The sequence below is a fragment of the Hemitrygon akajei genome, chromosome 11 (genome assembly GCF_048418815.1).
Source record: "Hemitrygon akajei chromosome 11, sHemAka1.3, whole genome shotgun sequence".
NCBI lineage: Eukaryota > Metazoa > Chordata > Chondrichthyes > Myliobatiformes > Dasyatidae > Hemitrygon > Hemitrygon akajei.
In genome coordinates this window covers 2,098,153-2,118,486 of record NC_133134.1, presented here as the reverse complement: position 1 = coordinate 2,118,486, position 20,334 = coordinate 2,098,153, and the positions used below count along the sequence as shown (strand labels likewise).

General features: G+C 45.2%; 2 protein-coding genes and 1 non-coding gene across 9 annotated transcripts in view; 2 read left to right on the top strand and 1 right to left on the bottom strand.

Moving 5' to 3' along the window:
- Positions 1-6,544, top strand: part of anks3 (ankyrin repeat and sterile alpha motif domain containing 3) — a 47,920-nt gene extending 41,376 nt beyond the window's left edge. For 6 of the 7 annotated variants that reach the window (XM_073060014.1, XM_073060015.1, XM_073060019.1 and 3 more), the window contains 4 exons: positions 3,271-3,365; positions 4,427-4,513; positions 5,072-5,166; positions 5,943-6,544. In XM_073060014.1, the coding sequence (XP_072916115.1) occupies positions 3,271-3,365; positions 4,427-4,513; positions 5,072-5,163 (274 nt within the window). In that variant the 3' untranslated portion in view covers positions 5,164-5,166; positions 5,943-6,544. The remainder of the gene's footprint in view (positions 1-3,270; positions 3,366-4,426; positions 4,514-5,071; positions 5,167-5,942) is intronic. The other variant, XM_073060018.1, reaches the window with a different exon arrangement.
- Positions 6,545-11,009: 4,465 nt separating this feature from the next.
- LOC140736407 (U11 spliceosomal RNA) lies at positions 11,010-11,143 on the top strand. Its single transcript, XR_012100940.1, has one exon. It is a non-coding gene; the product is annotated as a U11 spliceosomal RNA (small nuclear RNA).
- Positions 11,144-12,620: 1,477 nt separating this feature from the next.
- abca3b (ATP-binding cassette, sub-family A (ABC1), member 3b) overlaps positions 12,621-20,334 on the bottom strand; it is a 207,142-nt gene continuing 199,428 nt past the window's right edge. The window contains exons 31-32 of the mRNA XM_073060010.1: positions 17,800-17,873; positions 12,621-15,916 (exon numbers count right to left, since the gene is read on the bottom strand). Coding sequence (XP_072916111.1) covers positions 15,794-15,916; positions 17,800-17,873 — 197 coding nt within the window. The 3' untranslated portion in view covers positions 12,621-15,793. The remainder of the gene's footprint in view (positions 15,917-17,799; positions 17,874-20,334) is intronic.

Genomic DNA, 20,334 nt, shown 5'->3' with positions numbered 1-20,334 from the left:
TGGCAGGGGTAGGCAACCAAAGGTGACAAGGGAAGTTCAGGGCAGCATAAAAGCCAAGGAAAGAGCATATAAAGTAGAAGAAGTGAGTGAGAAGTTGGATGATTGGGAAGCTTTTAAAATCCAACAAAAGGCAATTTAAAAAAGCTATAAGAAGTGAAAAGATGAAATACGAGGGCAAATTAGCCAATAATATAACGCAGGATGCTAAAAGTTTTTTTCAGTTATGCAAAGAATAAAAGGGAGGTGAGAATTGATGTTGGACCACTGGAAAATGATACTGTTGAGGTACTAATGGGGCACAAAGAAATGGCAGATGAACCTAATGGGTACTTTGCATCAGTCTTCACTGTGGAAGACACTAGCAGTGTGCCAGAGGTCCGTGAGTGTCAGGGAGCAGGAGTGAAAGCCATTGCTATTACAAAAGAAAAAGTGCTGGGCAAACTCAAAGGTTTTAAGGTGGATAAGTCACCTGGAACAGATGGACTACATCCCAGAGTTCTGAGAAAGATTGCTGAAGAGATAACGGATGCATTGGTCATGATCTTTCAAAAATCACTTGATTCTGGCATGGTCCCAGAGGACAGGAAGATTGCAAATGTCACTCCACTCTTTAAGAAGGGAGGAAGGCAAAAGAAAGGAAATTATAGGCCAGTTAGCCATGCCTCAGTGGTTGGGAAAGTGTTGGAGTCCATTATTAAGGATGAGGTTCTGGGGTACTTGGAGACTAAAATAAATCAAAGTCAGCATGGTTTCTGTAAAGGGAAATCTTGACTGACTAATCTGTTAAGAGTTCTTCGAGGAAGTAACAAGCAGGGTGAACAAAGGAGAGGTAGTGGATGTTATTTACTGGGATTTCCAGAAGGCATTTGATAAGGTGCCACACATGAGCCTGCTTAACAAGATAAAATCCTATCAAGTTACAGGAAATATACTGGCATGGATAGTGGAATGGCTGACAGGCAGAAGGCAGCAAGTGGGAATAAAAGGGGCCTTTTCTGGTTGGCAGCCAGTGACTAGTGGTGTTCCTCAGGGGTAGGTATTGGGAGTACTTTTCACATTGTTTATCAATGATTTGGATAATGGAATTGATGGCTTTGTGTCAAAGTTTGTCGATGATATGAAAATAGGTAGTTGGGTACGTAGTGCTGAGGAAGCAATGCAATTTCAGCAGGACTTAGACAAATTGGAAGAATGGGCAAAATGACGGATGGAATAGAGTGTTGGGAATGTATGATGATGCATTTTGGTAAAAGGAACATTAGTGCAGAATATTATCTAAATGGGGAGAAGGTTGAAACATCAGAGATGCAGAGGAATTTAGAAGTCCTTGTGCAAGATACCCAGAAGGTTAATTTACAGGTTGAGATCTTGGTAAAGAAGGCAAATGCAATGTGGCATTTATTTCAAGGGGAGTAGAATATAAAAACAAGGAGATAATGCTGAGGCTTTATAAGACATATCTAAGAAAGGATATATTATTATTGGAGACAGCCAGAGGAGGTTCATGAGGATGATTCCTGGTTAACATATGAGGAGTGTTTAGCAGCTTTGGGCTGTACTCACTGGAATTTAGAGGAATCTCATTGAAACCTACCAAATGTTGAAATGATCAGATAGGGTGGATGTGGAGAGGATGTTTCTTATGGTGGGGGTATCCAGAACTAGATGGCACAGATTCAAAACTGAGGGGTGACCTTTTAGAACAGGAGGAAGGAGGAATTTTTCTAGCCTGAGAGTAGTAAATCTGTGGAACGGTCTGCCACAGATTGCGGTGAAGGCCAAGTCTGTGGGTATAGGTAAGGTGGAAGCTGATAGTTTCCTGATCAGTCAGGGTATCAAAGCATATGGTGAGAAGACAGGTGTATGGGGTTGAGTGGGATTCAGGATCAGCTATGATAGAATGGTGGAACTGACTCGACGGGCTGAATGGCTAATTCTGCTCCTGTGTCTTACGGTCTTATGAACAAAATGGTTGGCACATTTGTTTTTGGCTGAAGATCCTGTTTCTCTAATACTCTGGAAGTTAGACATTTTATTGTCCTTAATAACGTTAAACAGTGTTAAAGTCTTAGAACACTACAGTATAGAAACTTCAGCCACCTAGTCCTTGCTAAACTTTATTCTGCCTAGACCCCCAGAGCATAGTCCTCCATACCCCTCCCATCCATGTATTTATCCAAACTTTTCTTAAGTGATGCAATCAAACCCGAATCCACCATTTCCGCCGACAGCTCGTTTCACACCCACACAACCTTCTGAGTGAAGTTCCCCTTAAGTATTTCACTTTCAGCCTTAACCTATGACCTTTAGTTCTAGTCTCAACTTCAATGGACAAAGCCTGCTTGCATTAACCCTATCAATACTCTGCTTAATTTTGTATAGCTTGATTTTGAGAGGAGTGAGAATTTGGCTGTGAGGACCACTCGGCAGCTTTGCCAGGCATCTCTGTATAATGATGTGCTGAGACCAATATTGCGGATCTAAGCACAGGATTCCTACTGCTGTATCACTGGTTCTCACACAATACTAGACCATAAGACACAGAGCAGAATTAGAGCATTTGGCCCATTGAGTCTGCTATATGTTTTGATCATGACGGACACATTCTCTAGCAGCACAATTAGTGTAATGCTTTATGGTGCCAGTGATTATGAGATTGGGGTTCAATTCTTGCTGCTGTCTATAAGAAGTTTGTCCGTTCTCCCCATGACTACATAGGTTTCCTCCCATAGTCCAAAGACATATGGGTTAGGGTTAGTAAGTTGTGGGCACGCTATGTTGGTGCCAACAGTGTGACACTTGCGGGCTGCCCTCGCACATCCTCGGACTGTGTTGGTTATTGAAACATTTCACTGTATGTCTCGATGTACATGTGACAAATAAAGCTAATCTTTAATCTTTAGATAATGGCTTCACATCAGTTTTAATATAATTGGCATATGTTGTGAAATATACTGTTTTGTGGTGGCATACTTGGCAATGCATAATTTATTTAAAAATCTATAAATTACATTAAACATCTATAAAAAATAAGTTAAATTAGTGCAAGAAGAGAGCAAAAGAACAGAAAAAAACAGTGAGGTAATGAACATGAGTTCTTTGTCCATTCAGAAATTGAATAGCTGTTGCTGAAACATTAAGTGTGTGATTTTAGGCTCCTGGACCTCCTCCCTGATGGTAACAGTGAGAAGAGGGTGCATAATGATGGATACCTCCTTTTATGAAGCATGGCCTTTTGAAGATACGTTAACCTTTAACCTCTCCTTCTAGAGCCTACCAGTCTGAACTACTGAGCAGATTCACAGAGGGGAGTGGACTGTGGGAAAAGGAAGAAGTTCAGAAGGTGATACAAAGCACAGAGGAAGGTGAGGTCCCACTGTGATGTGATGTTGCTCACTCACATCATATCACTACAGCTAACTGCACGGCTGACTATCCAGGAGCCCCGACCATTCTGTGTGTAAATGCTGAGAGGATCAGGTTTAATCTCACTGGCATGTGCTGTGAAATTTGTTGGTTAGTGCCAGCAGTGCACGGTAATACATGGTACAGGCCCCTTGGCTCATCTGGTCCATGCCAAAACCGTTGAAACTGCCAACTCCCATCGACATTACTAAACTATAAATTACGTTAAAAATATATATTTTTAAAAATTAAATAAGTAGTGCAAAAAGAGAGCGAAAAAAAAGTTTAAAAATATTGAGGTAGTGTACTTGGATTCAGTGTCCATTCAGAAATCTGATGGCGGAGGGGAAGAAGCTGTTCCTGAAATATTGAGTATGTGTCTTTGGGCTCCTTTACCTTCTCCCTGGTGGTGGCAGTGAAAAGAGAGCATGGGGTTCATAATGATGGAAGTCGCATTTTTGAGGAATCACCCTTTGAAAGTGTTCTCAATCCTGGGGAGGCGAGTGCCCACGATGGAACTGGCTGAGTTTACAACTTGCTGCAGCTTTTCCCACACCGAGCACCACACAGTGAGGGGTGAGAGATGGCAGTGTTCAGGAAATGCCTTGATCACAGGTCCTTTATGCTCCCAATATTCTGTTTTCAAGTGTGGGCCTGAGGAAGACCAGAAATGAGGCATTCTTTTGGTAAACGTCATCCTCAATCATGAAATACAGGAGTGAGATTCAGTTGGTAAATCTCACCCTGAATCAGGAGTGGAGGGGTGAGGTACAACTGAGCCGTCATTGGGAATGGGGCAGGCAAGACATCACTGGGTAGAAGGGGTGAGTGAAACACTATCTGGGAGAGGGAAGGGGGTCTGAGTAAAGCACTGGTAGATGGTCAGTGCTATATTAATGCTTTTCTCCTCTGATGCAAAGGGTTGGGTTTGCCGGCTGCCTTGGGACAATGAACATTGTTTGATTTTGGAGGTTTATATGACCAGAGTGCTATTAACAAGCTTTGTTTGTTCTCTGTCCAGAAGGCCTGGCTGATTGGAAATCTGTTCTGGGATCCCTGAGCATACAGGAGCTCAGCACAACCCTGGAGAAACACACACTGGAAATGGGTGAGCAGCAAGCTTGGGGAGACGGTCTGTGTGAGTTGCTTGCTATCAGGGTACAGCAATCTCGTGTGTTGGGGCCATCGTGAGGACAGTGCTCTGGGAGTGTGTCCATGGATGGAATGTGTTTTAGCTCATCCCCAATTCCTCCACCTTTCCAGATTCTCAAACTCCAGACCATCTGTAGCTGAGACACTTTATTCTGTTCTCTTCCTGGTGAACCGCAATGCACTGATCTGCATTCTTCTAGATTCTAAGATCTGTATGAGCAGTATGCAAGGCAGGTTTTTTACTGTACATCGGTATACGTGACAGTAATAAACCAATTGCACTTTACTGGCTTTGCAGACCATACCCAGAGGGGTAAAGATGGGGTGACCCCACGTTCAGGGTGAGAGATGCTTGGACAAGTAGTTGATTGGATCTGTGGGACCATGAACTGAGGGTAGGAAGCTCTCCTAGTCTTGGTCATAGTTTCTGGAACAGCAGGAATTTCCAGGGCTTCCTCTGTGCCACAGATGGTCCTGTGATAAGAGTAGAGCCTGACTCTGTCTGTGGTTCCAGGGAAAGTGGTACGAAGAGTTGAACGGAATCTAGAAAATCTGCTGAAGTCAGACAAGAAGAGGATGGTGTGGGCTCAGAATGCCGATCTCTGACAGGTGGGTCATGGTGTCATAGAGCACTACAGCACAAAACAGGCCTTAGTCCATGCCAAACATATTCTGTCCCCTAGTCCCATTGTCCTACACCTGGATCAGAGCTGTTCGTACCCACCCCCTCCCCATCCATGTACTTACCCAAACTTCTCTTAAATGTTCCTCGACCTGTAATGTCATTTTCAAGGACTTGGGGATCTATATTCCCAGATCACTCTGTTCTACCACACTCCTCTACATCCTACCCTGCTTTGTGTTTTCAAAGTGCAACAATTGTCTGCATTAAATTCCATTTGCCATTTTTCAGCCCATTTCACTAGCTGGTCCAAGCTTTGATAGTTTTCCTCGCTGTCCACTACACCCTCAGTCTTGGTGTCATCTGTAAATTTGCCGATCCAATTTACAACATTGCCATACAGATCACTGATACAGATGACAAACAATGACAGACCCAACACCGATCCCTGTGGCACTCCACTAGTCACAGGCATCCAATCAGAGAGGTAACCCTCTACTACCACTCTCTGACATCTCCCGCAAAGCCAATGTCTGATCTAATTGACTACCTCATCTTGAGTGCCAAGCAACTGAACCTTCTGAACCAGCCTCCCATGTAGACAACGACTGCTACCTTTCCTGATAACCTCCTTGAAAACCTCTATAAGATTGGTTAGACATGCCTGTTTGCCCCTCCCTCTCAGGGTCTGTTGTCCAGCTGTGCCTAACTGCTGCCCCATCTCAGTCTACTGGTAGCTAACCCTTGTTTCTCTCTTGTTCAGATGCTTCACTGTTGGTTTGCCAAGGGATTCGCCGAATCCAGTATTAGCTGACGACGGAGGGTGAGGTGCCACCCTGAAGAAAAGCAGCCTTCCCTTGCTTGATCCAGACTGCAGGACAAAGTGGAAGAGCGAGGCAGCCAGGTCCCGGCCCAGCCGGTGACGAACAGGACTGGGCGCAGCTCCTGTGATGCAGCATAGAGGAGGGGCGATGGCAGGCAGCTCTCTTCACCACAGGCCCTGGAGATGGCGGGTCCCGCCTTTTGGCTGGTGCGCTGTGCATCTCTCAGGAGTTTCGGATAGAGTGCGGACTGAGGGCAGCCAGTTGCCGGATCCCACACTGATGTATAAACGTACCGAAGAATATCTCTGCTGGAAGCTTAAACAGTCAGGGCAGCTAATGGTGTTGGGGGTTAACATGAAACACTACACACAGACTGATACCCGAGATGAACATGACACCAAGACCCATCAAACATGTCGAATAATGAACTGTGACATTCCAGGGAACATTACCTGGGCCAGTCAACTGTGACTTGTTATCTAAAGTCACAAAGTGTGCAGAAATCACTCAATTCTGAATAAACGAGTTCTGTATGACTGAGGCAGGGTATTCTGTGTCTATAGCTGCAAGGCACTTACATTCCAGGCTTCCTTGGTTTTATTGGAGAATTTTGATTTCAAACAGAATATATGAAACCCACATTCAATATATAAAATCAGTTCAAGTTCAGTTTATTGTCATTCAAACTGTACGTATGTATACTGCCAAATGAAACAACAGTTTTCAGGACCAAGGTGCATAACACAGTACATATAACTCACATACACAGTAAATTAACAATTAATAAAACGCATTTATGACACAAGTTGAAAAGTAAACAGTATAACTTTACTGGGGCTTCATACGTGATGAGACCTGGGCGGTGGCAGGGAGCTCAGTGGTCTCACAACCTGGGAGAGAAAGCTGCCTCCCACCCTAACGGTTCCTCCTAATGCTCTGCTGCCTCCTGGCTGATGGTTGGTGGGGGAGGGGGTCAGAGAGATTGTTCAAACACAATACATGAAGTCATTGCAACACTGAGGTTTACATCAACATAATATTACATGAGTTTTATTGTAGTGTACATCTGAACATCAAGACAGTGAAATGTTGTATTTGTGTCAACGACCAACAGTCCAAGGATGTGCTGGCGGCAGCCTGAACCTGTCTCCTGTACATCAGATATAGGAGCAGAATTAGGCAATTTGTATATTTCATCTCCAGCATTGTTTTCCAGTGGTCTGATAGCCACTCTCGCCTCTTTTACACTTCATGTATCTGAAGAAACTTTTGGTATCCTCTTTCATATTATTGGCTAGCTTACTTTTGTATTCCATCTTTTCCTTCTTTATGACTTTTTTAGTTGCCTTCTGTTGGTTTTTAAAAGCTTCCCAGTCCTCTCACATCCCACAAATTTTTGCTCCATTATCTGCCCGCTCTTTGGCTTTTATGTTGTTACATCTGTAACATGACGCCCTAACTGTTGCACTCGATACCTCATCTGACGAGGACACGCATGCCATGGGCCTTCAGACTGTGGATCACCCAGAGGAAATTCACAGGGTCGTGGAGAGAATGTACTAACTCCCTACAGAGAGCGGCAAGAATTGACCCCAGGTCACTGGCGCTGTAAATCTATATTACTGAGCTGCCCAGTGCACTAGTTTTTATACCCTTGTTGGGAGAATATCCATTTGTGGGGGTTATGTGGTGAAGTGCATGGGCTGTAACCCTTGGGTACGGGCAGTATGGCCACTCCTCATCCAATTAGCCTCTGCTAATGAGATGATGTCAATCATACAGCGGTGGCTTACCAAATGCTCCCCAGGGCAACCCCAGCTTACTGTCCTCACCCACCAACGATTAGACAGGAGACAGCTTTCAGATCCTCACCACACGGGATGAAACATTTTCCCAGTTTCCCCTACAACTCTTCCACAAACTGCTTTAGTCCTCTGACCCTCGACATTCTGACATGCTCTCCACAACCCTCACTAATGGAAATAATTATTTCTGATTCATTATATCTTGTCCCTCAGTCTCGTATTCTTCCATTCCAAAGAACTGATTTGACTTTTATTTCTTATATCCTTCACATACACGAGGAGTAAAAATCTCTACGTTATGCCTCCCTCTAAGTGTGCAATCATAGCAATTTATAGTAACTAGAACAGTCAATGTAAAATAGAATACACTCAAGTCAGAGTGAGTTCATCAGTCTGATGGCCAGGTGGGTTGGGAGGCTGTCTGGTCCTGGCTCTATGCTGTGGTACCGTTTCCAGGACGGTAGCAACTGGAATAGATTGTGGTTGGGGTGACTCGGGTCCCCAGTGATCCTTTGGGCCCTTTTTACACACCTGTCTTCGTAAATGTCCTGAATCACGGGCAGTTCACAACTACACAACAAGAAAGCTTAAGAAGGGGCTGAGGAGAGCAAAAGGGGGGCATAAGAAGACCTTGGCGAGTAGGGTAAAGCCATTCTTCAATTATGTGAAGAACAAAAGGTTCACCAGGAGTGAAGATAGGACTGATTAGAGATAAAGGTGGGAACATATGCCTGGAGGCTGTGGAAGTGAGCAAGGTCCTCAATGAATACTTCTCTTCGGTATTCACCACTGAGAGGGAACTTGATGACGGTGAGGACAATATAAGTGAGGTTGATGTTCTGGAACATGTTGATATTAAGGGAGAGGAGGTGTTGGGAGTTGTTAAAATACATTAGGATGGATAAGTCCCTGGGGCCTGACGGAATATTCCCCAGGCTGCTCCACAAGGTGAGGGAAGAGATTGCTGAGCCTCTGGCTAGGATCTTTATGTCCTCGTTGTCCACGGGAATGGTACCGGAGGATTGGAGGGAGGCAAATGTTGTCCCCTTGTTCAAAAAAGATAGTAGGGATAGTCTGGATAATTATAGACCAGTGAGCCTTCCGTCTGTGGTGGGAAAGCTGTTGAAAAAGATTCTTAGAGATAGAATCTATGGGCATTTAGAGAATCATGGTCTCATGGTCTGATCAGGGACAGTCAGCATGGCTTTGTGAAGGGCAGATCGTGTCTAACAAGCCTGATAGAGTTCTTTGAGGAGGTGACCAGGCATATAGATGAGGGTAGTGCAGTGGATGGATTTTAGTAAGGCATTTGACAAGGTTCCACACGGTAGGCTTATTCAGAAAGTCAGAAGGCATGGGATCCAGGGTAGTTTGGTCAGGTGGGTTCAGAATTGGCTTGCCTGCAGAAGGCAGAGGGTCGTGGTGGAGGGAGTACAATCAGATTGGAGGGTTGTGACTGGTGGTGTCCCACAAGGATTGGTTCTGGGAACTCTACTTTTCATGATTTTTATTAACAACCTGGATGTGGGGGTAGAAGGGTGGGTTGACAAGTTTTTAGACGACACAAAGGTTGGTGGTGGTGTGGATAGTGTAGAGGATTGTCGAAGATTGCAGAGAGACATTGATAGGATGCAGAAGTGGGCTGAGAAGTGGCAGATGGAGTTCAACCCAGAGAAGTGTGAGGTGGTACACTTTGGAAGGACAAACTCCAAGGCAAAGTACAAAGTAAATGGCAGGATACTTGGTAGTGTGGTGGAGCAGAGGGATCTGGGGGTACATGTCCACAGATCCCTGAAAGTTGCCTCACCGGTAGATAGGGTAGCTAAGAAAGCTTATGGAGTGTTATCTTTCATAAGTCGATGAATAGAGTTTGAGTCGCGATGTAATGATGCAGCTCTATAAAACTCCAGTTAGGCCACACTTGGAGTACTGTGTCCAGTTCTGGTTGCCTCACTATAGGAAGGATGTGGAAGCATTGGAAAGGGTACAGAGGAGATTTACCAGGATGTTGCCTGGTTTAGAGAGTATGCATTATGATCAGAGATTAAGGGAGCTAGGGCTTTACTCTTTGGAGAGAAGGAGGATGAGAGGAGACATGATAGAAGTATACAAGATATTAAGAGGAATAGATAGAGTGGACAGACAGCGCCTCTTCCCCAGGGCACCACTGCTCAATACGAGAGAACATGGCTTTAAGGTAAGGGGGTGCAAAGTTCAAGGGGGATATTAGAGGATGGTTTTTTACTCAGAGAGTGGTTGGTGCGTGGAATGCACTGCCTGAGTCAGTGGTGGAGGCAGATACACTAGTGAAATTTAAGAGACTACTAGACAGGTATATGGAGGAATTTAAGGTGGAGGGGTTATATGGGAGGCCGGGTTTAAGGGTCGGCACAACGTTGTGGGCCGAAGGACCTGTACTGTGCTGTATGTTCTTACAGATGTGCTGGGCTATCCACACCACTCTCTACAGAGTCCTGCCATTAAGGGAAGTACAGTTCCCATATCGGGCAGTGATGCAGTCAGTCAGGATGCTCTCAATTGTGTCCCTGTAGAAAGTTCTATCACCTACTTGTCTCACACCTCGCAGGCGGTACCGACATCATCGGCGTCTAGCACCTCTCATCCGTTTAACCGAACGGTCACATTGGAAAGATCCTTGATCACCTGCGCACCTGAAACTTGGGCAGAAGGGCAGCCTGTAAGGGTCGTGTTAAAGTTGCCAGCTTTGATCAGACAATCGTAATGACTCACACTATTTACTGATCAAAGTTTAAGACCACTTCGGTCCGAGGTCTGCTGAGCAAAAATCTTGCAATAACTTGAGTGCTCTAGCACCGGCATATTTCGCTGTCAATAGTTTGCAACATTTCGCAGTACTTGTAATATTTCGTTATGATGTTTCGCGCAATTTGTAATATGTCGCAGTCCGAGTGTAGAGACTCTATGCCGCGCCCCCTGTTGGCGCGTCTGACGGAGACGCGCGAGTTAACATCCCGAAATTCTGTGCGACAATTTGTATCGTTTATTCACTTTCCGTGCTCGCCGGTAAATCCAGCGTATTTTCCTCGTAAATATTCCCGTCGCTTTATGAACCCTCACCGTTACACGGGTGGAGAGGTTCGGCCGCGAGTGTGTCCGGTGCTCACCCTAAGTTTACGGTGTCGTGCTCCCGGCCAGACCGCGGCTCTGCAGCGTGTTCAGTAAAAGGGTTTCTGCTGTGAGTGGCACACGGGTGAGGCTTTGAGCTTTGTCTGTGCGGAATCGATATCAAGAGATTTCGGAAGCACAATTTTTGTCCTGTGGGGCTGCTGGTGATCGATTGTCCCGGCGCTCCCATTTGTCGCTTTTAAAAATAGATCATGTATTCCGACAACTAACGAAATTGGTCAGATACTCCTTACAATTCCTGTGATTATGGGTCTCACATTTCACCTATTAACTTCCTTCAGTCCCTCGCCCTTTCTTCCCTGTTTCCCAGTTCTGATGAAAGCTGCCCAACTGTTTACTCTTCCGTAGATGCTGCCTGACCTGCTGTGTTCAAGTATTTTGAGGGTGTTGCAGAAAATCTAGTCTACCTGTGCACGTCTCTTAATGAAGGCTGATTTATAGTTGTGCGTACAGGCGCTGATTTTCACTATGCGTCGCTCTACGCCATAACGCTAGTTGGCGGTGGGGTTTCTGTGTTGAGTTTCTTCATGAGGGACATGGACGAGGAAATGCACTTCAAACATTTTCGCATGTCGGCAGGTAGATTTGACGATTTGGTTCATCCCTTTCGTATCGGTGTACGCACAGCCTACAAACATGGCGGAGAAGCAACCGAAAATGCGTAGGAGGAAATGCGTCGCTGCGACGCCTGAGTGACTTCTGGAGAGGTGCACATCACCCTTTGGTGTAGGGTACAGCGTAGGTACGCGATACCTACGGCGTAGATGCGACGGACAAGTATAAATCAGCCTTTAGACCAAGTCCGTTGGCAAGGGTCCTGGAATTACTTACAATTCCCTTGAACGCGTCCCCATGTGTCCAGGCATCAGACCGGTTAGGGTCCTGGTACTAATTATAATCACCTTCAAAGCAGACCCAGTCTACGTGTGCGCGTCCCCATATTAAATTGAGTCTGGCAGTCAGGGGTTCTCATACTCATTACAATCCCGTTCAATACAGACCCAGTCTACGTGTGCGCGTCCCCATATTAAATTGAGTCTGGCAGTCAGGGGTTCTCATACTCATTACAATCCCGTTCAATACAGACCCAGTCTACCGGTGTGTGTCCTGGCACTTACTTCAGGCTATTTAAAACAGACCTAGTCTATCGGCGTGTGCCCCGACCTTAGATCGAGCCTGCTAGTTATTGTTCTTGTACTCCTTATGTTCCGTATTAACAACTTTGGGATAGTGCTTTATATAATTTAGTTGCATTTAAAGTTATGCCAACCTTCTAACCTGCTCCAAGATCAATCCAAGCCCTTCCCTCCTGCACAGCCCTCCATTTTGCTATCGTCCATGGGCCTATCTATGAGTTTCTTAGATTTCCCTAATGTATCTGAATCTACTACCACCCCGGCAGGGTGTTCCATACACCCACCACTCTGTAAAAAAACTTACCTCTGACATCCACCCCCCATTACATTAAAATCATGCCCTCTCCTATTCAACATTTCTGCTCTGGGGACAAGTCTCTGGCTGTCTTCAGAACCAGACAACAGCAGATTGTCTACAATCATAACTTGATTAATTCAATTATATAAAAACACAAGGCAAAGTTTAGAAGTTAAAAGATGAATATTTGATTTATAAATTGTTAAATTTCAGCTTTTACTGAAAGGCAATTTAATAAAAAAGTGGAATTTCATATTCAAAAGTGCAAAGTAACAGTAGGTGACAGTTTATTATTTGTAATTAAATAAAATTGTTCAGTTTGATTGCCATGGGATGTAGCCCACATTTAGTGGCTGTTGATCTTTTCTCCAGATTTGTAGTTTGCCCTCCGATTCCAGAGGAATTACTGAGATTCAGCACAGCAGGCAGCATCCATGGAAAAAAAGCGCAGGACTGGAAAGAGAAAGCTGAGTAGATTTGAAAGGTGGGGGGAGGAGAGAGAAACACCAGGGTGATGGGTGAAACTTGGAGGGGAGGGGCAATGAGGCAAAGAGCTAGGAAGTTGATTGGTGAAAGAGACAGAAGATCATGGAGGGAAAGGGGGGTGGGAGGCGTACCAGAGGGAGGCGATGGACGGGCAAGGAGATAACATGAGAGAGGAAAAAGGTTGGGAAATGGTGAAGGGGGGAGTGTTGGGGGGTATCACTGGAAATTTGAGAAAATGATGTTCATGTCATCAGGTTGGAAGCTACCCAAACGGAATATAAGGTGTTGTTTCTAAGCATGGCCTCATCCCGACAGTACACTTATAACACATTATATTCTTGATGGCATGAACATCGATTTCTCAAACTTCCAGTACTGCTCCCCCTTTCACTGTTTCCCATCCCTTTTGTCCCTCTCTCTCATATTATTTCCTTGCCCACCCATCGCCTCCCACCTTTCAAATCTACTCCTCGGCTATTTTTCCCTAGTCCTGCCAAAGAGTTTTGGCCCGAATCGTCAACTGTGCTTTTTTCCATAGATGCTGCCTGGCCTGCTGAGATCCTCCAGCAGTGTGTGTGTTGCTCGGATCTCCTCATTTGTGAATTGATGAGATTGTAGTGGAACAGAGGTCAGGTGAGGTCTCCATTAGGCAAGAACATGGATTTGATTCCTCAAAGGCCATTAGTCACCCAGAATAACTCTTACAAAACACTGGAGGAACTCAGCAGGTCGGGCAACATCTATGGAGGGGGATAAACAGTTGATGATCTGGGCCGTACCCTTCATTGCGACTGAAAGGGGGGAAAGAAGCCAGACTGTGGGGAGGGAGGAGGGGGAAGCGGGGAAGGAGTAAAGTACAAAGGTTGAGACCAAGTGAGGGGATGAAGGAAGAAGCTGGGAGGTGAAGGGCTGAAGAAGGAATCTTCCAATTGAGATATTACACTTGACAGTTTCTGGATCAAATTAATTAACAAAATTCCCATTGGATAGGATTTTAAATCAAACCATTAAACCAAAGATCAATTAATTTGCTCAGTAACCCATGGACTCCTTTACAGTTAAAAACACAGGTTCAGCATAATAAAAAACAAACACCAATTCTCAGAGGAAATCAGAGATACACATTCAGCAGCATTGTAGTGCACAATAGTTTTCAAACTTCAGTACTGGGACCAAGACACAACCATCTCTGCATTACTCTTGAAGCCGATTAATCCGAGCCCCCAGGATATCTCCCCCCCCCCAACCTTCTAGTTTAGCACTTTGGCCGAGGGGTGCCTGTATCCAGAAAAGAGTTGGTCCGGCCTGTCTCAGTGAGTGAGGATGCCAAGCGTCAGAAGTCAGATTGGGAACACAGGAACACATCTGGAACGGCCACAATGGCTGACAATTCCTTCTTAAGTACAGTAACTAGTAGATTATATTTTCATCCACTTTACAGACATTCTCTGTTTCCTTCTTCCTTCCTTAAATTGGTGCCGATTCTTGCCTGTCAGGTTTCTCATACATTGGATGTGAAAGAAAATTACATTAAATTGTTTTATTATTCTCACATGTATCAATTAACGCACTGAGTGAATCATGGCTGCGGGAATCTGTGTTTGTTTTGTATTTATTTAGAGATATAGTGCGGTGCAGACCCTCCCAGTCCTCCCCTTCAAACCACACTGCCCAGCAGTGCACCGATCTAACACCAGCCGAATCATGATAATTTACAATGACCAATTATGTTTTTGTGTAGGAGGAAACCGGAGCACCCTAAGGAAACCCACGCATTCCACAGACTTCTTACAGAAAAGCCCGGAATTGAACTGGGACACCTTGATCACACTAAAAGTACAGGTAAATCTGAAACAGAGGTAAGTGTTTGAGGAGTCTTCATTATCTAATTCAGACATCAACCTGTACTGAAGCCCAAAAGCATCATTGAATTAATATTGCACTTAAAAATGTTCAAATACCTCCAGCCCAGAACATCGTGACCAGCCCCAGGATGGTGTGATAATCAGAGCACAGGCTGTCCCTGGTCCCACCTCCACTGACAACATCTAACTGGGTTTTAAAATGCAAAAATTCACAGCTGACTGTTTCAAAATGCAAACTTCATCTTATTTGGAGAATTGGGAGCATTTTAAAGACCATAAGGCACAGCAGCAGACTGTTTCAAAATGCAAACTTCATCTTATTTGGAGAACTGGGAGCATTTTAAAGACCATAAGGCATAGCAGCAGAATTGGTCCATTCAGCCTCGGCTCCACCATTCCATCATGGCTGATATATTACCCCATTCTCCTGCCCTCTCCCCATAACTTTTGATACCCTTACTAATCAAGAACCTAATAACATCTGCCTTAAATACACCTGATGACTTGGCCTCCACAGCCATCTGTGGCAATGAATTCCAGATTCCCCACCCTCTGACTAAAGAAATTCCTCCTCATCTCTGAGCCTGTGCCCTCTGGTCTTAGACTCCACACATCCACTCTATCTCGGCCTTTTGATAGGTTTCAATGAGATCTCACTTCATTCTTCTAAACTCCAGTGAATACAGGCCCAAAGCCATTAAACGCTCCTTATATGTTAACCCTTTCATTCCCAGAATAATTCCTGTGAACCTACCCTCGACCCTCTCAATGGCAGCACATCTTCTCTTAGCCGTGACCTTCCTGAGCAAGGAACAGACACAAGGGACTAAATAGCAATGTCCTGCTGGCCCCAGCACATCGTAGACCTTTCAAGTTAAGTATTAACTTTACTCTGGATATTTCATTTAGACACCCCCCCATCTCTCCATCCTGAACTCCTGTTGTGTATAAAAGTCTTCATTAGTCAAGTCCTTGTCCCCACTAGGGCTGCTGGAGCTGTTGGGATGTTCAGGATGATCAGTGTGGACTCCGTCACTGGTCTCTGTGGGTTTGGAATTGGGCAAAGCCAAGAAATACCTGCTCCAGGGAGATCTGGCTGACTGAGTAATTCTTGATGCTGTACTTCTCCCGAGCTCCTTCCAACGTGCCGAGGATCTGCACACAACACAAAGCTGGTTTGTTTGCTTATTTGGTTATCTGTCTAGTTATCTATTTATTTACTTTGAGATACAGCATGGGATAGACCCGCAGATTTAACCCTAGCCTAATCATAGGACAATTAACCTACTAACCCGTTTGTCTTTGGAATGTATGAGGAATACGGAGCACCTGGACGAAACCCACACATAGTCACGTGGAGGACATACAAACTCTTTACAGATGGCATTGGAATTGATCTCTGAACTTCAGAACGGGCCAAGCTGTAATAGTGTCATGCTACCGGGACCACTCACTACCATGGGTCAGATCTGCACAGCAAAGCAAGTATTGTAACCAATCTGCGCCATCACTGTCTCCCTGCAATGGGACCTACCCATCAACCCAGCCCAGTAACTGATGGGTATCTTGTGATAAACCCCTACCCAGCCTGGACTCAGGGCTAGACTGACCCTTGCTCCTGACTGTGAGAAGAAGGCCCCTCCTTGTCACATCCTTCCTGTTGGCCCTCTGTTGACTGGGGTCAACCATGGATGTTATATCCTAGCTGTGTGCAAGTCAGGGCAGTACAAGCTGTGGCCCGTGCACCAGGCTCCCCTCTCCATGCAGCTGAAGAACCCACAGGAACAGCAGACACCGATTCAGACATCACAGGAGTTGCCAGTCAGAGCTGAACTCAAAATAGGACTGCCTTAGGGGCCCCAGCTCTGGATTTTTCCTCAGGCTTAACTCCCAAAGCCTTCCCCATGAGTGGGTATACGTAGAGGTTAGCAGAGGTTTGAGATCAGAGTTTTCCTTTTCCAAGATGAGCTGTCAACTACAGCCAATGAGCCCAATCTGCATGGACTTCCTTCCTGTACAGACAAACCATCGTCCCTAACCCACTCTGCTGCTGGGACGGCTATGGTGAAGACAGATGGTCGGCCACCTCTTTGCAGTCTGTGGATTTACAAAGAAGATGTGGAGATGGATGAAAGTGCCCATGTCCCAGTTCATCCCAAAACAGCTGTGTACCACAGGACTCTCTGATTATGGCCTGTTCTCAAGGACACACACCAAGATATACATTAAGTGCAAATGGGTGGTCATCAGCTTGGTGAAAAATGCTCTCTGGCCTGCCCAAAACTTGTTTTCCTTCCAGCACAGCCTACAAAAGGTAGTGGATGCGACCCAGTCCATCACAGGTAGAGCACGCTCCACCACTGAGCACATCTACACAGAGCGTTGTCGCAGGAAAGCAGCATCCATCATCAACTGTACTCTATGCTGCCTGGCCTGCTGAGTTCCTCCAGCATTTTGTGTGTGTTGCTTGGATTTCCAGCATCTGCAGATTTTCTCTAGTTTGTGATCAATCATCAGGGACCCCCACCACCCAGGACATACTCTCTTCTCGCTCCTGCCTTCAGGAAGGCAGTGTAGGAGCCTCAGGACCTACTCCACCAGGTTCAGAACAGTTACTGCCTCTCAATCACTGAACAGTTCCCACAACCTACGGACTCACTTTCAAAGAATCTCATGTTGTCGATATTTACTGCTTATTTATGTAGTGTTATTATTTTCTCTCTTTTTGTATTTGCACAGTTTGTTGTCTTTTGTATGCTGATTGTTTGTCTGTCCTGTTTGGTATGGTCTTCCATTGATTCTATTGTGTTTCTTGCATTTACTGTGAATGCCCGCAGGAAAATGAATCTCAGGGCTGTATATGGGGACTTTGAGCTTTGAATGTATTATCCTCACCCCTGGCTGTACGGAAGCCTGGTGCAGCCACCGCACAAGTTTGATGGGGAAGGACCGCTGTCTGAGCTGAGTTAGGTGGGGAAGTGCCCACACCCCCGAACAACAGAAGGGCGAATCATGATGGGAGCTGACGTCTTGCCTACCTGTGCCCAAGTGAGCCGTTTGCTAGTCAGGTGATAGTGCAGCATCCCCTGGTGCTCGTCCTTGATGAGGCTACCTGAGGAACAGAGGTGGACATCAGCAGCCAGGACCTGACATGGGGACCAGCGACAGTGACTGGCCGAGGCCCTGGTGGTAATGGAGCAACATCACCAAACCTCTCGATAGCTCTGCGATGGCCCCTTGCAGTTTCATATTTGTTAGGCAGGATTTAGCACATTCCAGCTAGCATGATGTGTCATAGGGATCGAGAGAGAGAGAGACACCTCAGAGAAGCTGCAGAAGATTTTCAAGAGGGAGGGTGAGCAGCCAGAGGTCGTCGTGCACTTCGGTACCAGTGACAGGGGTAGAAAGGAGAAAGAGCTTCTGCTCAGTGTGTAGGGAGTTAGGGAAGAAGCTGAAGAGCGGGGCCAGCAAGATAGTCACCTCTGGATTAGTCCCAGTACCACGTGCTAGTCAGGGCAGGAACAGATGAATGAGTGGCTGAGGAAGTGGTGCAGGAGACAGGCTTTCAGATTGGGATTTCTCTGAAGAGGGCATGACGAACCAGACGAAGACTACTATCCCTGCGGGCAAGTTTGCTCGAGCTAATAGGGAGGGTTTAAACTAATTTGGCAAGAGGATGGAAGCAGAGTGATGGGGTTGAGTATGGGGCAGTTGGTATTTAGATGCAGTATGTAGTGAGACTATCATGAAGGACAGGCAGATGATAGGGCAAAGTTGCAGTCAGTGGGATGAGATGCAGTGTAACATGGGGACAAAACTGAAAATGGTGACGAACATAGGACTAAAAGTGTTATATTTGAATGCACAGTATACAGATAGATTAGAGATTGGCAGGTGTGTTGTTGTGGGCATCTCTAATTTGTGGCTGAAAGAAGATTGTAGTTGAGAGCTTAACATTCAAGGATACACATTGTATGGGAAGGACAGGCAGGTAGGCAGAGGGGATGTAGTGGCTCTGTTGGTAAAAAATGAAATCAAATCCTTGGAAAGAGGTGACACAGGATCAGAAGATGTAGAATCCCTGTGGGCAGAGTTCAGAAACTGCAAGGATAAAAAGGCCTTCTTTTTGGGAGGATACCAACAGTTTCTTCAGATGCATAAAATGTAAAAGACAGGCAAGAGTAGATATCAGACTGCTAGAAATTGATGCTGGAGAGGTAGTAATGGGGGTCAATGAAATGGTGGACAAGCTGAATAAGTATTTTACATCAGTCTTCACTGTGGAAGACACTAGCAGTATAGTGGAAGTTCGAGAGTGTCAGGGGTCAGAAGTGTGTGAAGTTGCCATCACTAGGGAGAAAACTGAAAAGTCTGAAGGTAGATAAGTCACCTGGACTAGATGGTGGACACCCCAGGGTTCTGAAAGAGGTGGCTGAAGAGATTGTGGGGGCATTAATAACGAATCACTAAATTCTGAAATGGTTCTGGAATATTGGAAAATTGCAAATGTCACTCCACTCTTCAAGAAGGGAGAGAGGCAGAAGAAAGGAAACTTATAGGCCAGTTAGTCTGATCTCAGTGGTTGGGAAGATGTTGGAGTCGATTATTAAAGATGAGGTCTCAGGGTACTTGGAGGCACATGATAAAATAGGCCGTTGTCAGCAAGGTTTCCTCAAGGAAAAATCTTGCCAGACAAATCCGTTGGAATTCTTTGAAGAAATAACAAGAAGGATGGACAAAGAGGAATTGGTGGATGTTGTGTACTTGGATTTTCAGAAAGCCTTTGACAAGGAGACACACATGAGGTTGCTTAAGTTATGAGCCCATGGTATTACAGGAAAGATTCTAGCATGGCTAAAGCAGTGGCTGATTGACAGGAGGCAAAGAGTTGGAATAAAGGGAGCCTTTTCAGATTGGCTACCGGTGACTTGTGGTGTTCTACAAGGATCTGTGTTGGGACTGATTCTTTTTACATGTCAATGATTTGGATGATGGAATTGATGGTCTTGTTGCAAAGATTGCAGACAGTATGAAGAAAGGCAGAGTGGCAGGTAGTTTTCAGGAAGTAGAGAGGCTTCCTAACGATTTAGACAGATTAGGATAACAGGCAAAGAAATGGCAGATGGAATACCGTGTTGGGAAGTGTATGGTCATGTACTTTGGTTAAAGTAAGAAAATGGTAGGCTATTTTCTAAATGGAGAGAAGATACAAAAATCTGAGGTGCAAAGTGACTTGGGAGTCTTTGTGAACAACTCCCTAAAGGTTAATTTGTAGGTTGAGTCTATGGTGAGGGAGGCAAATGCAATGTTAGCATTCATTTCAAGAGGACTAGAATATAAAAGCAAGGATGTAATGTTTGAGACTTTATAAAGCCCTGGTAAGGCCTCACTTGGAGAATTGTGAGCACATATGGCTCCATATCTTAGAAAGGATGTGCTGAAACTGGAGAGGGTTCAAAGGAGGTTCACAGAAATGATTCCAGGATTGAATGGCTTGTCATACGAAGAACATCTGGTGGCTCTGGGCCTGTATTCACTAGAATTCAGAAGAATGAGGGGTAACTTCATTGAAA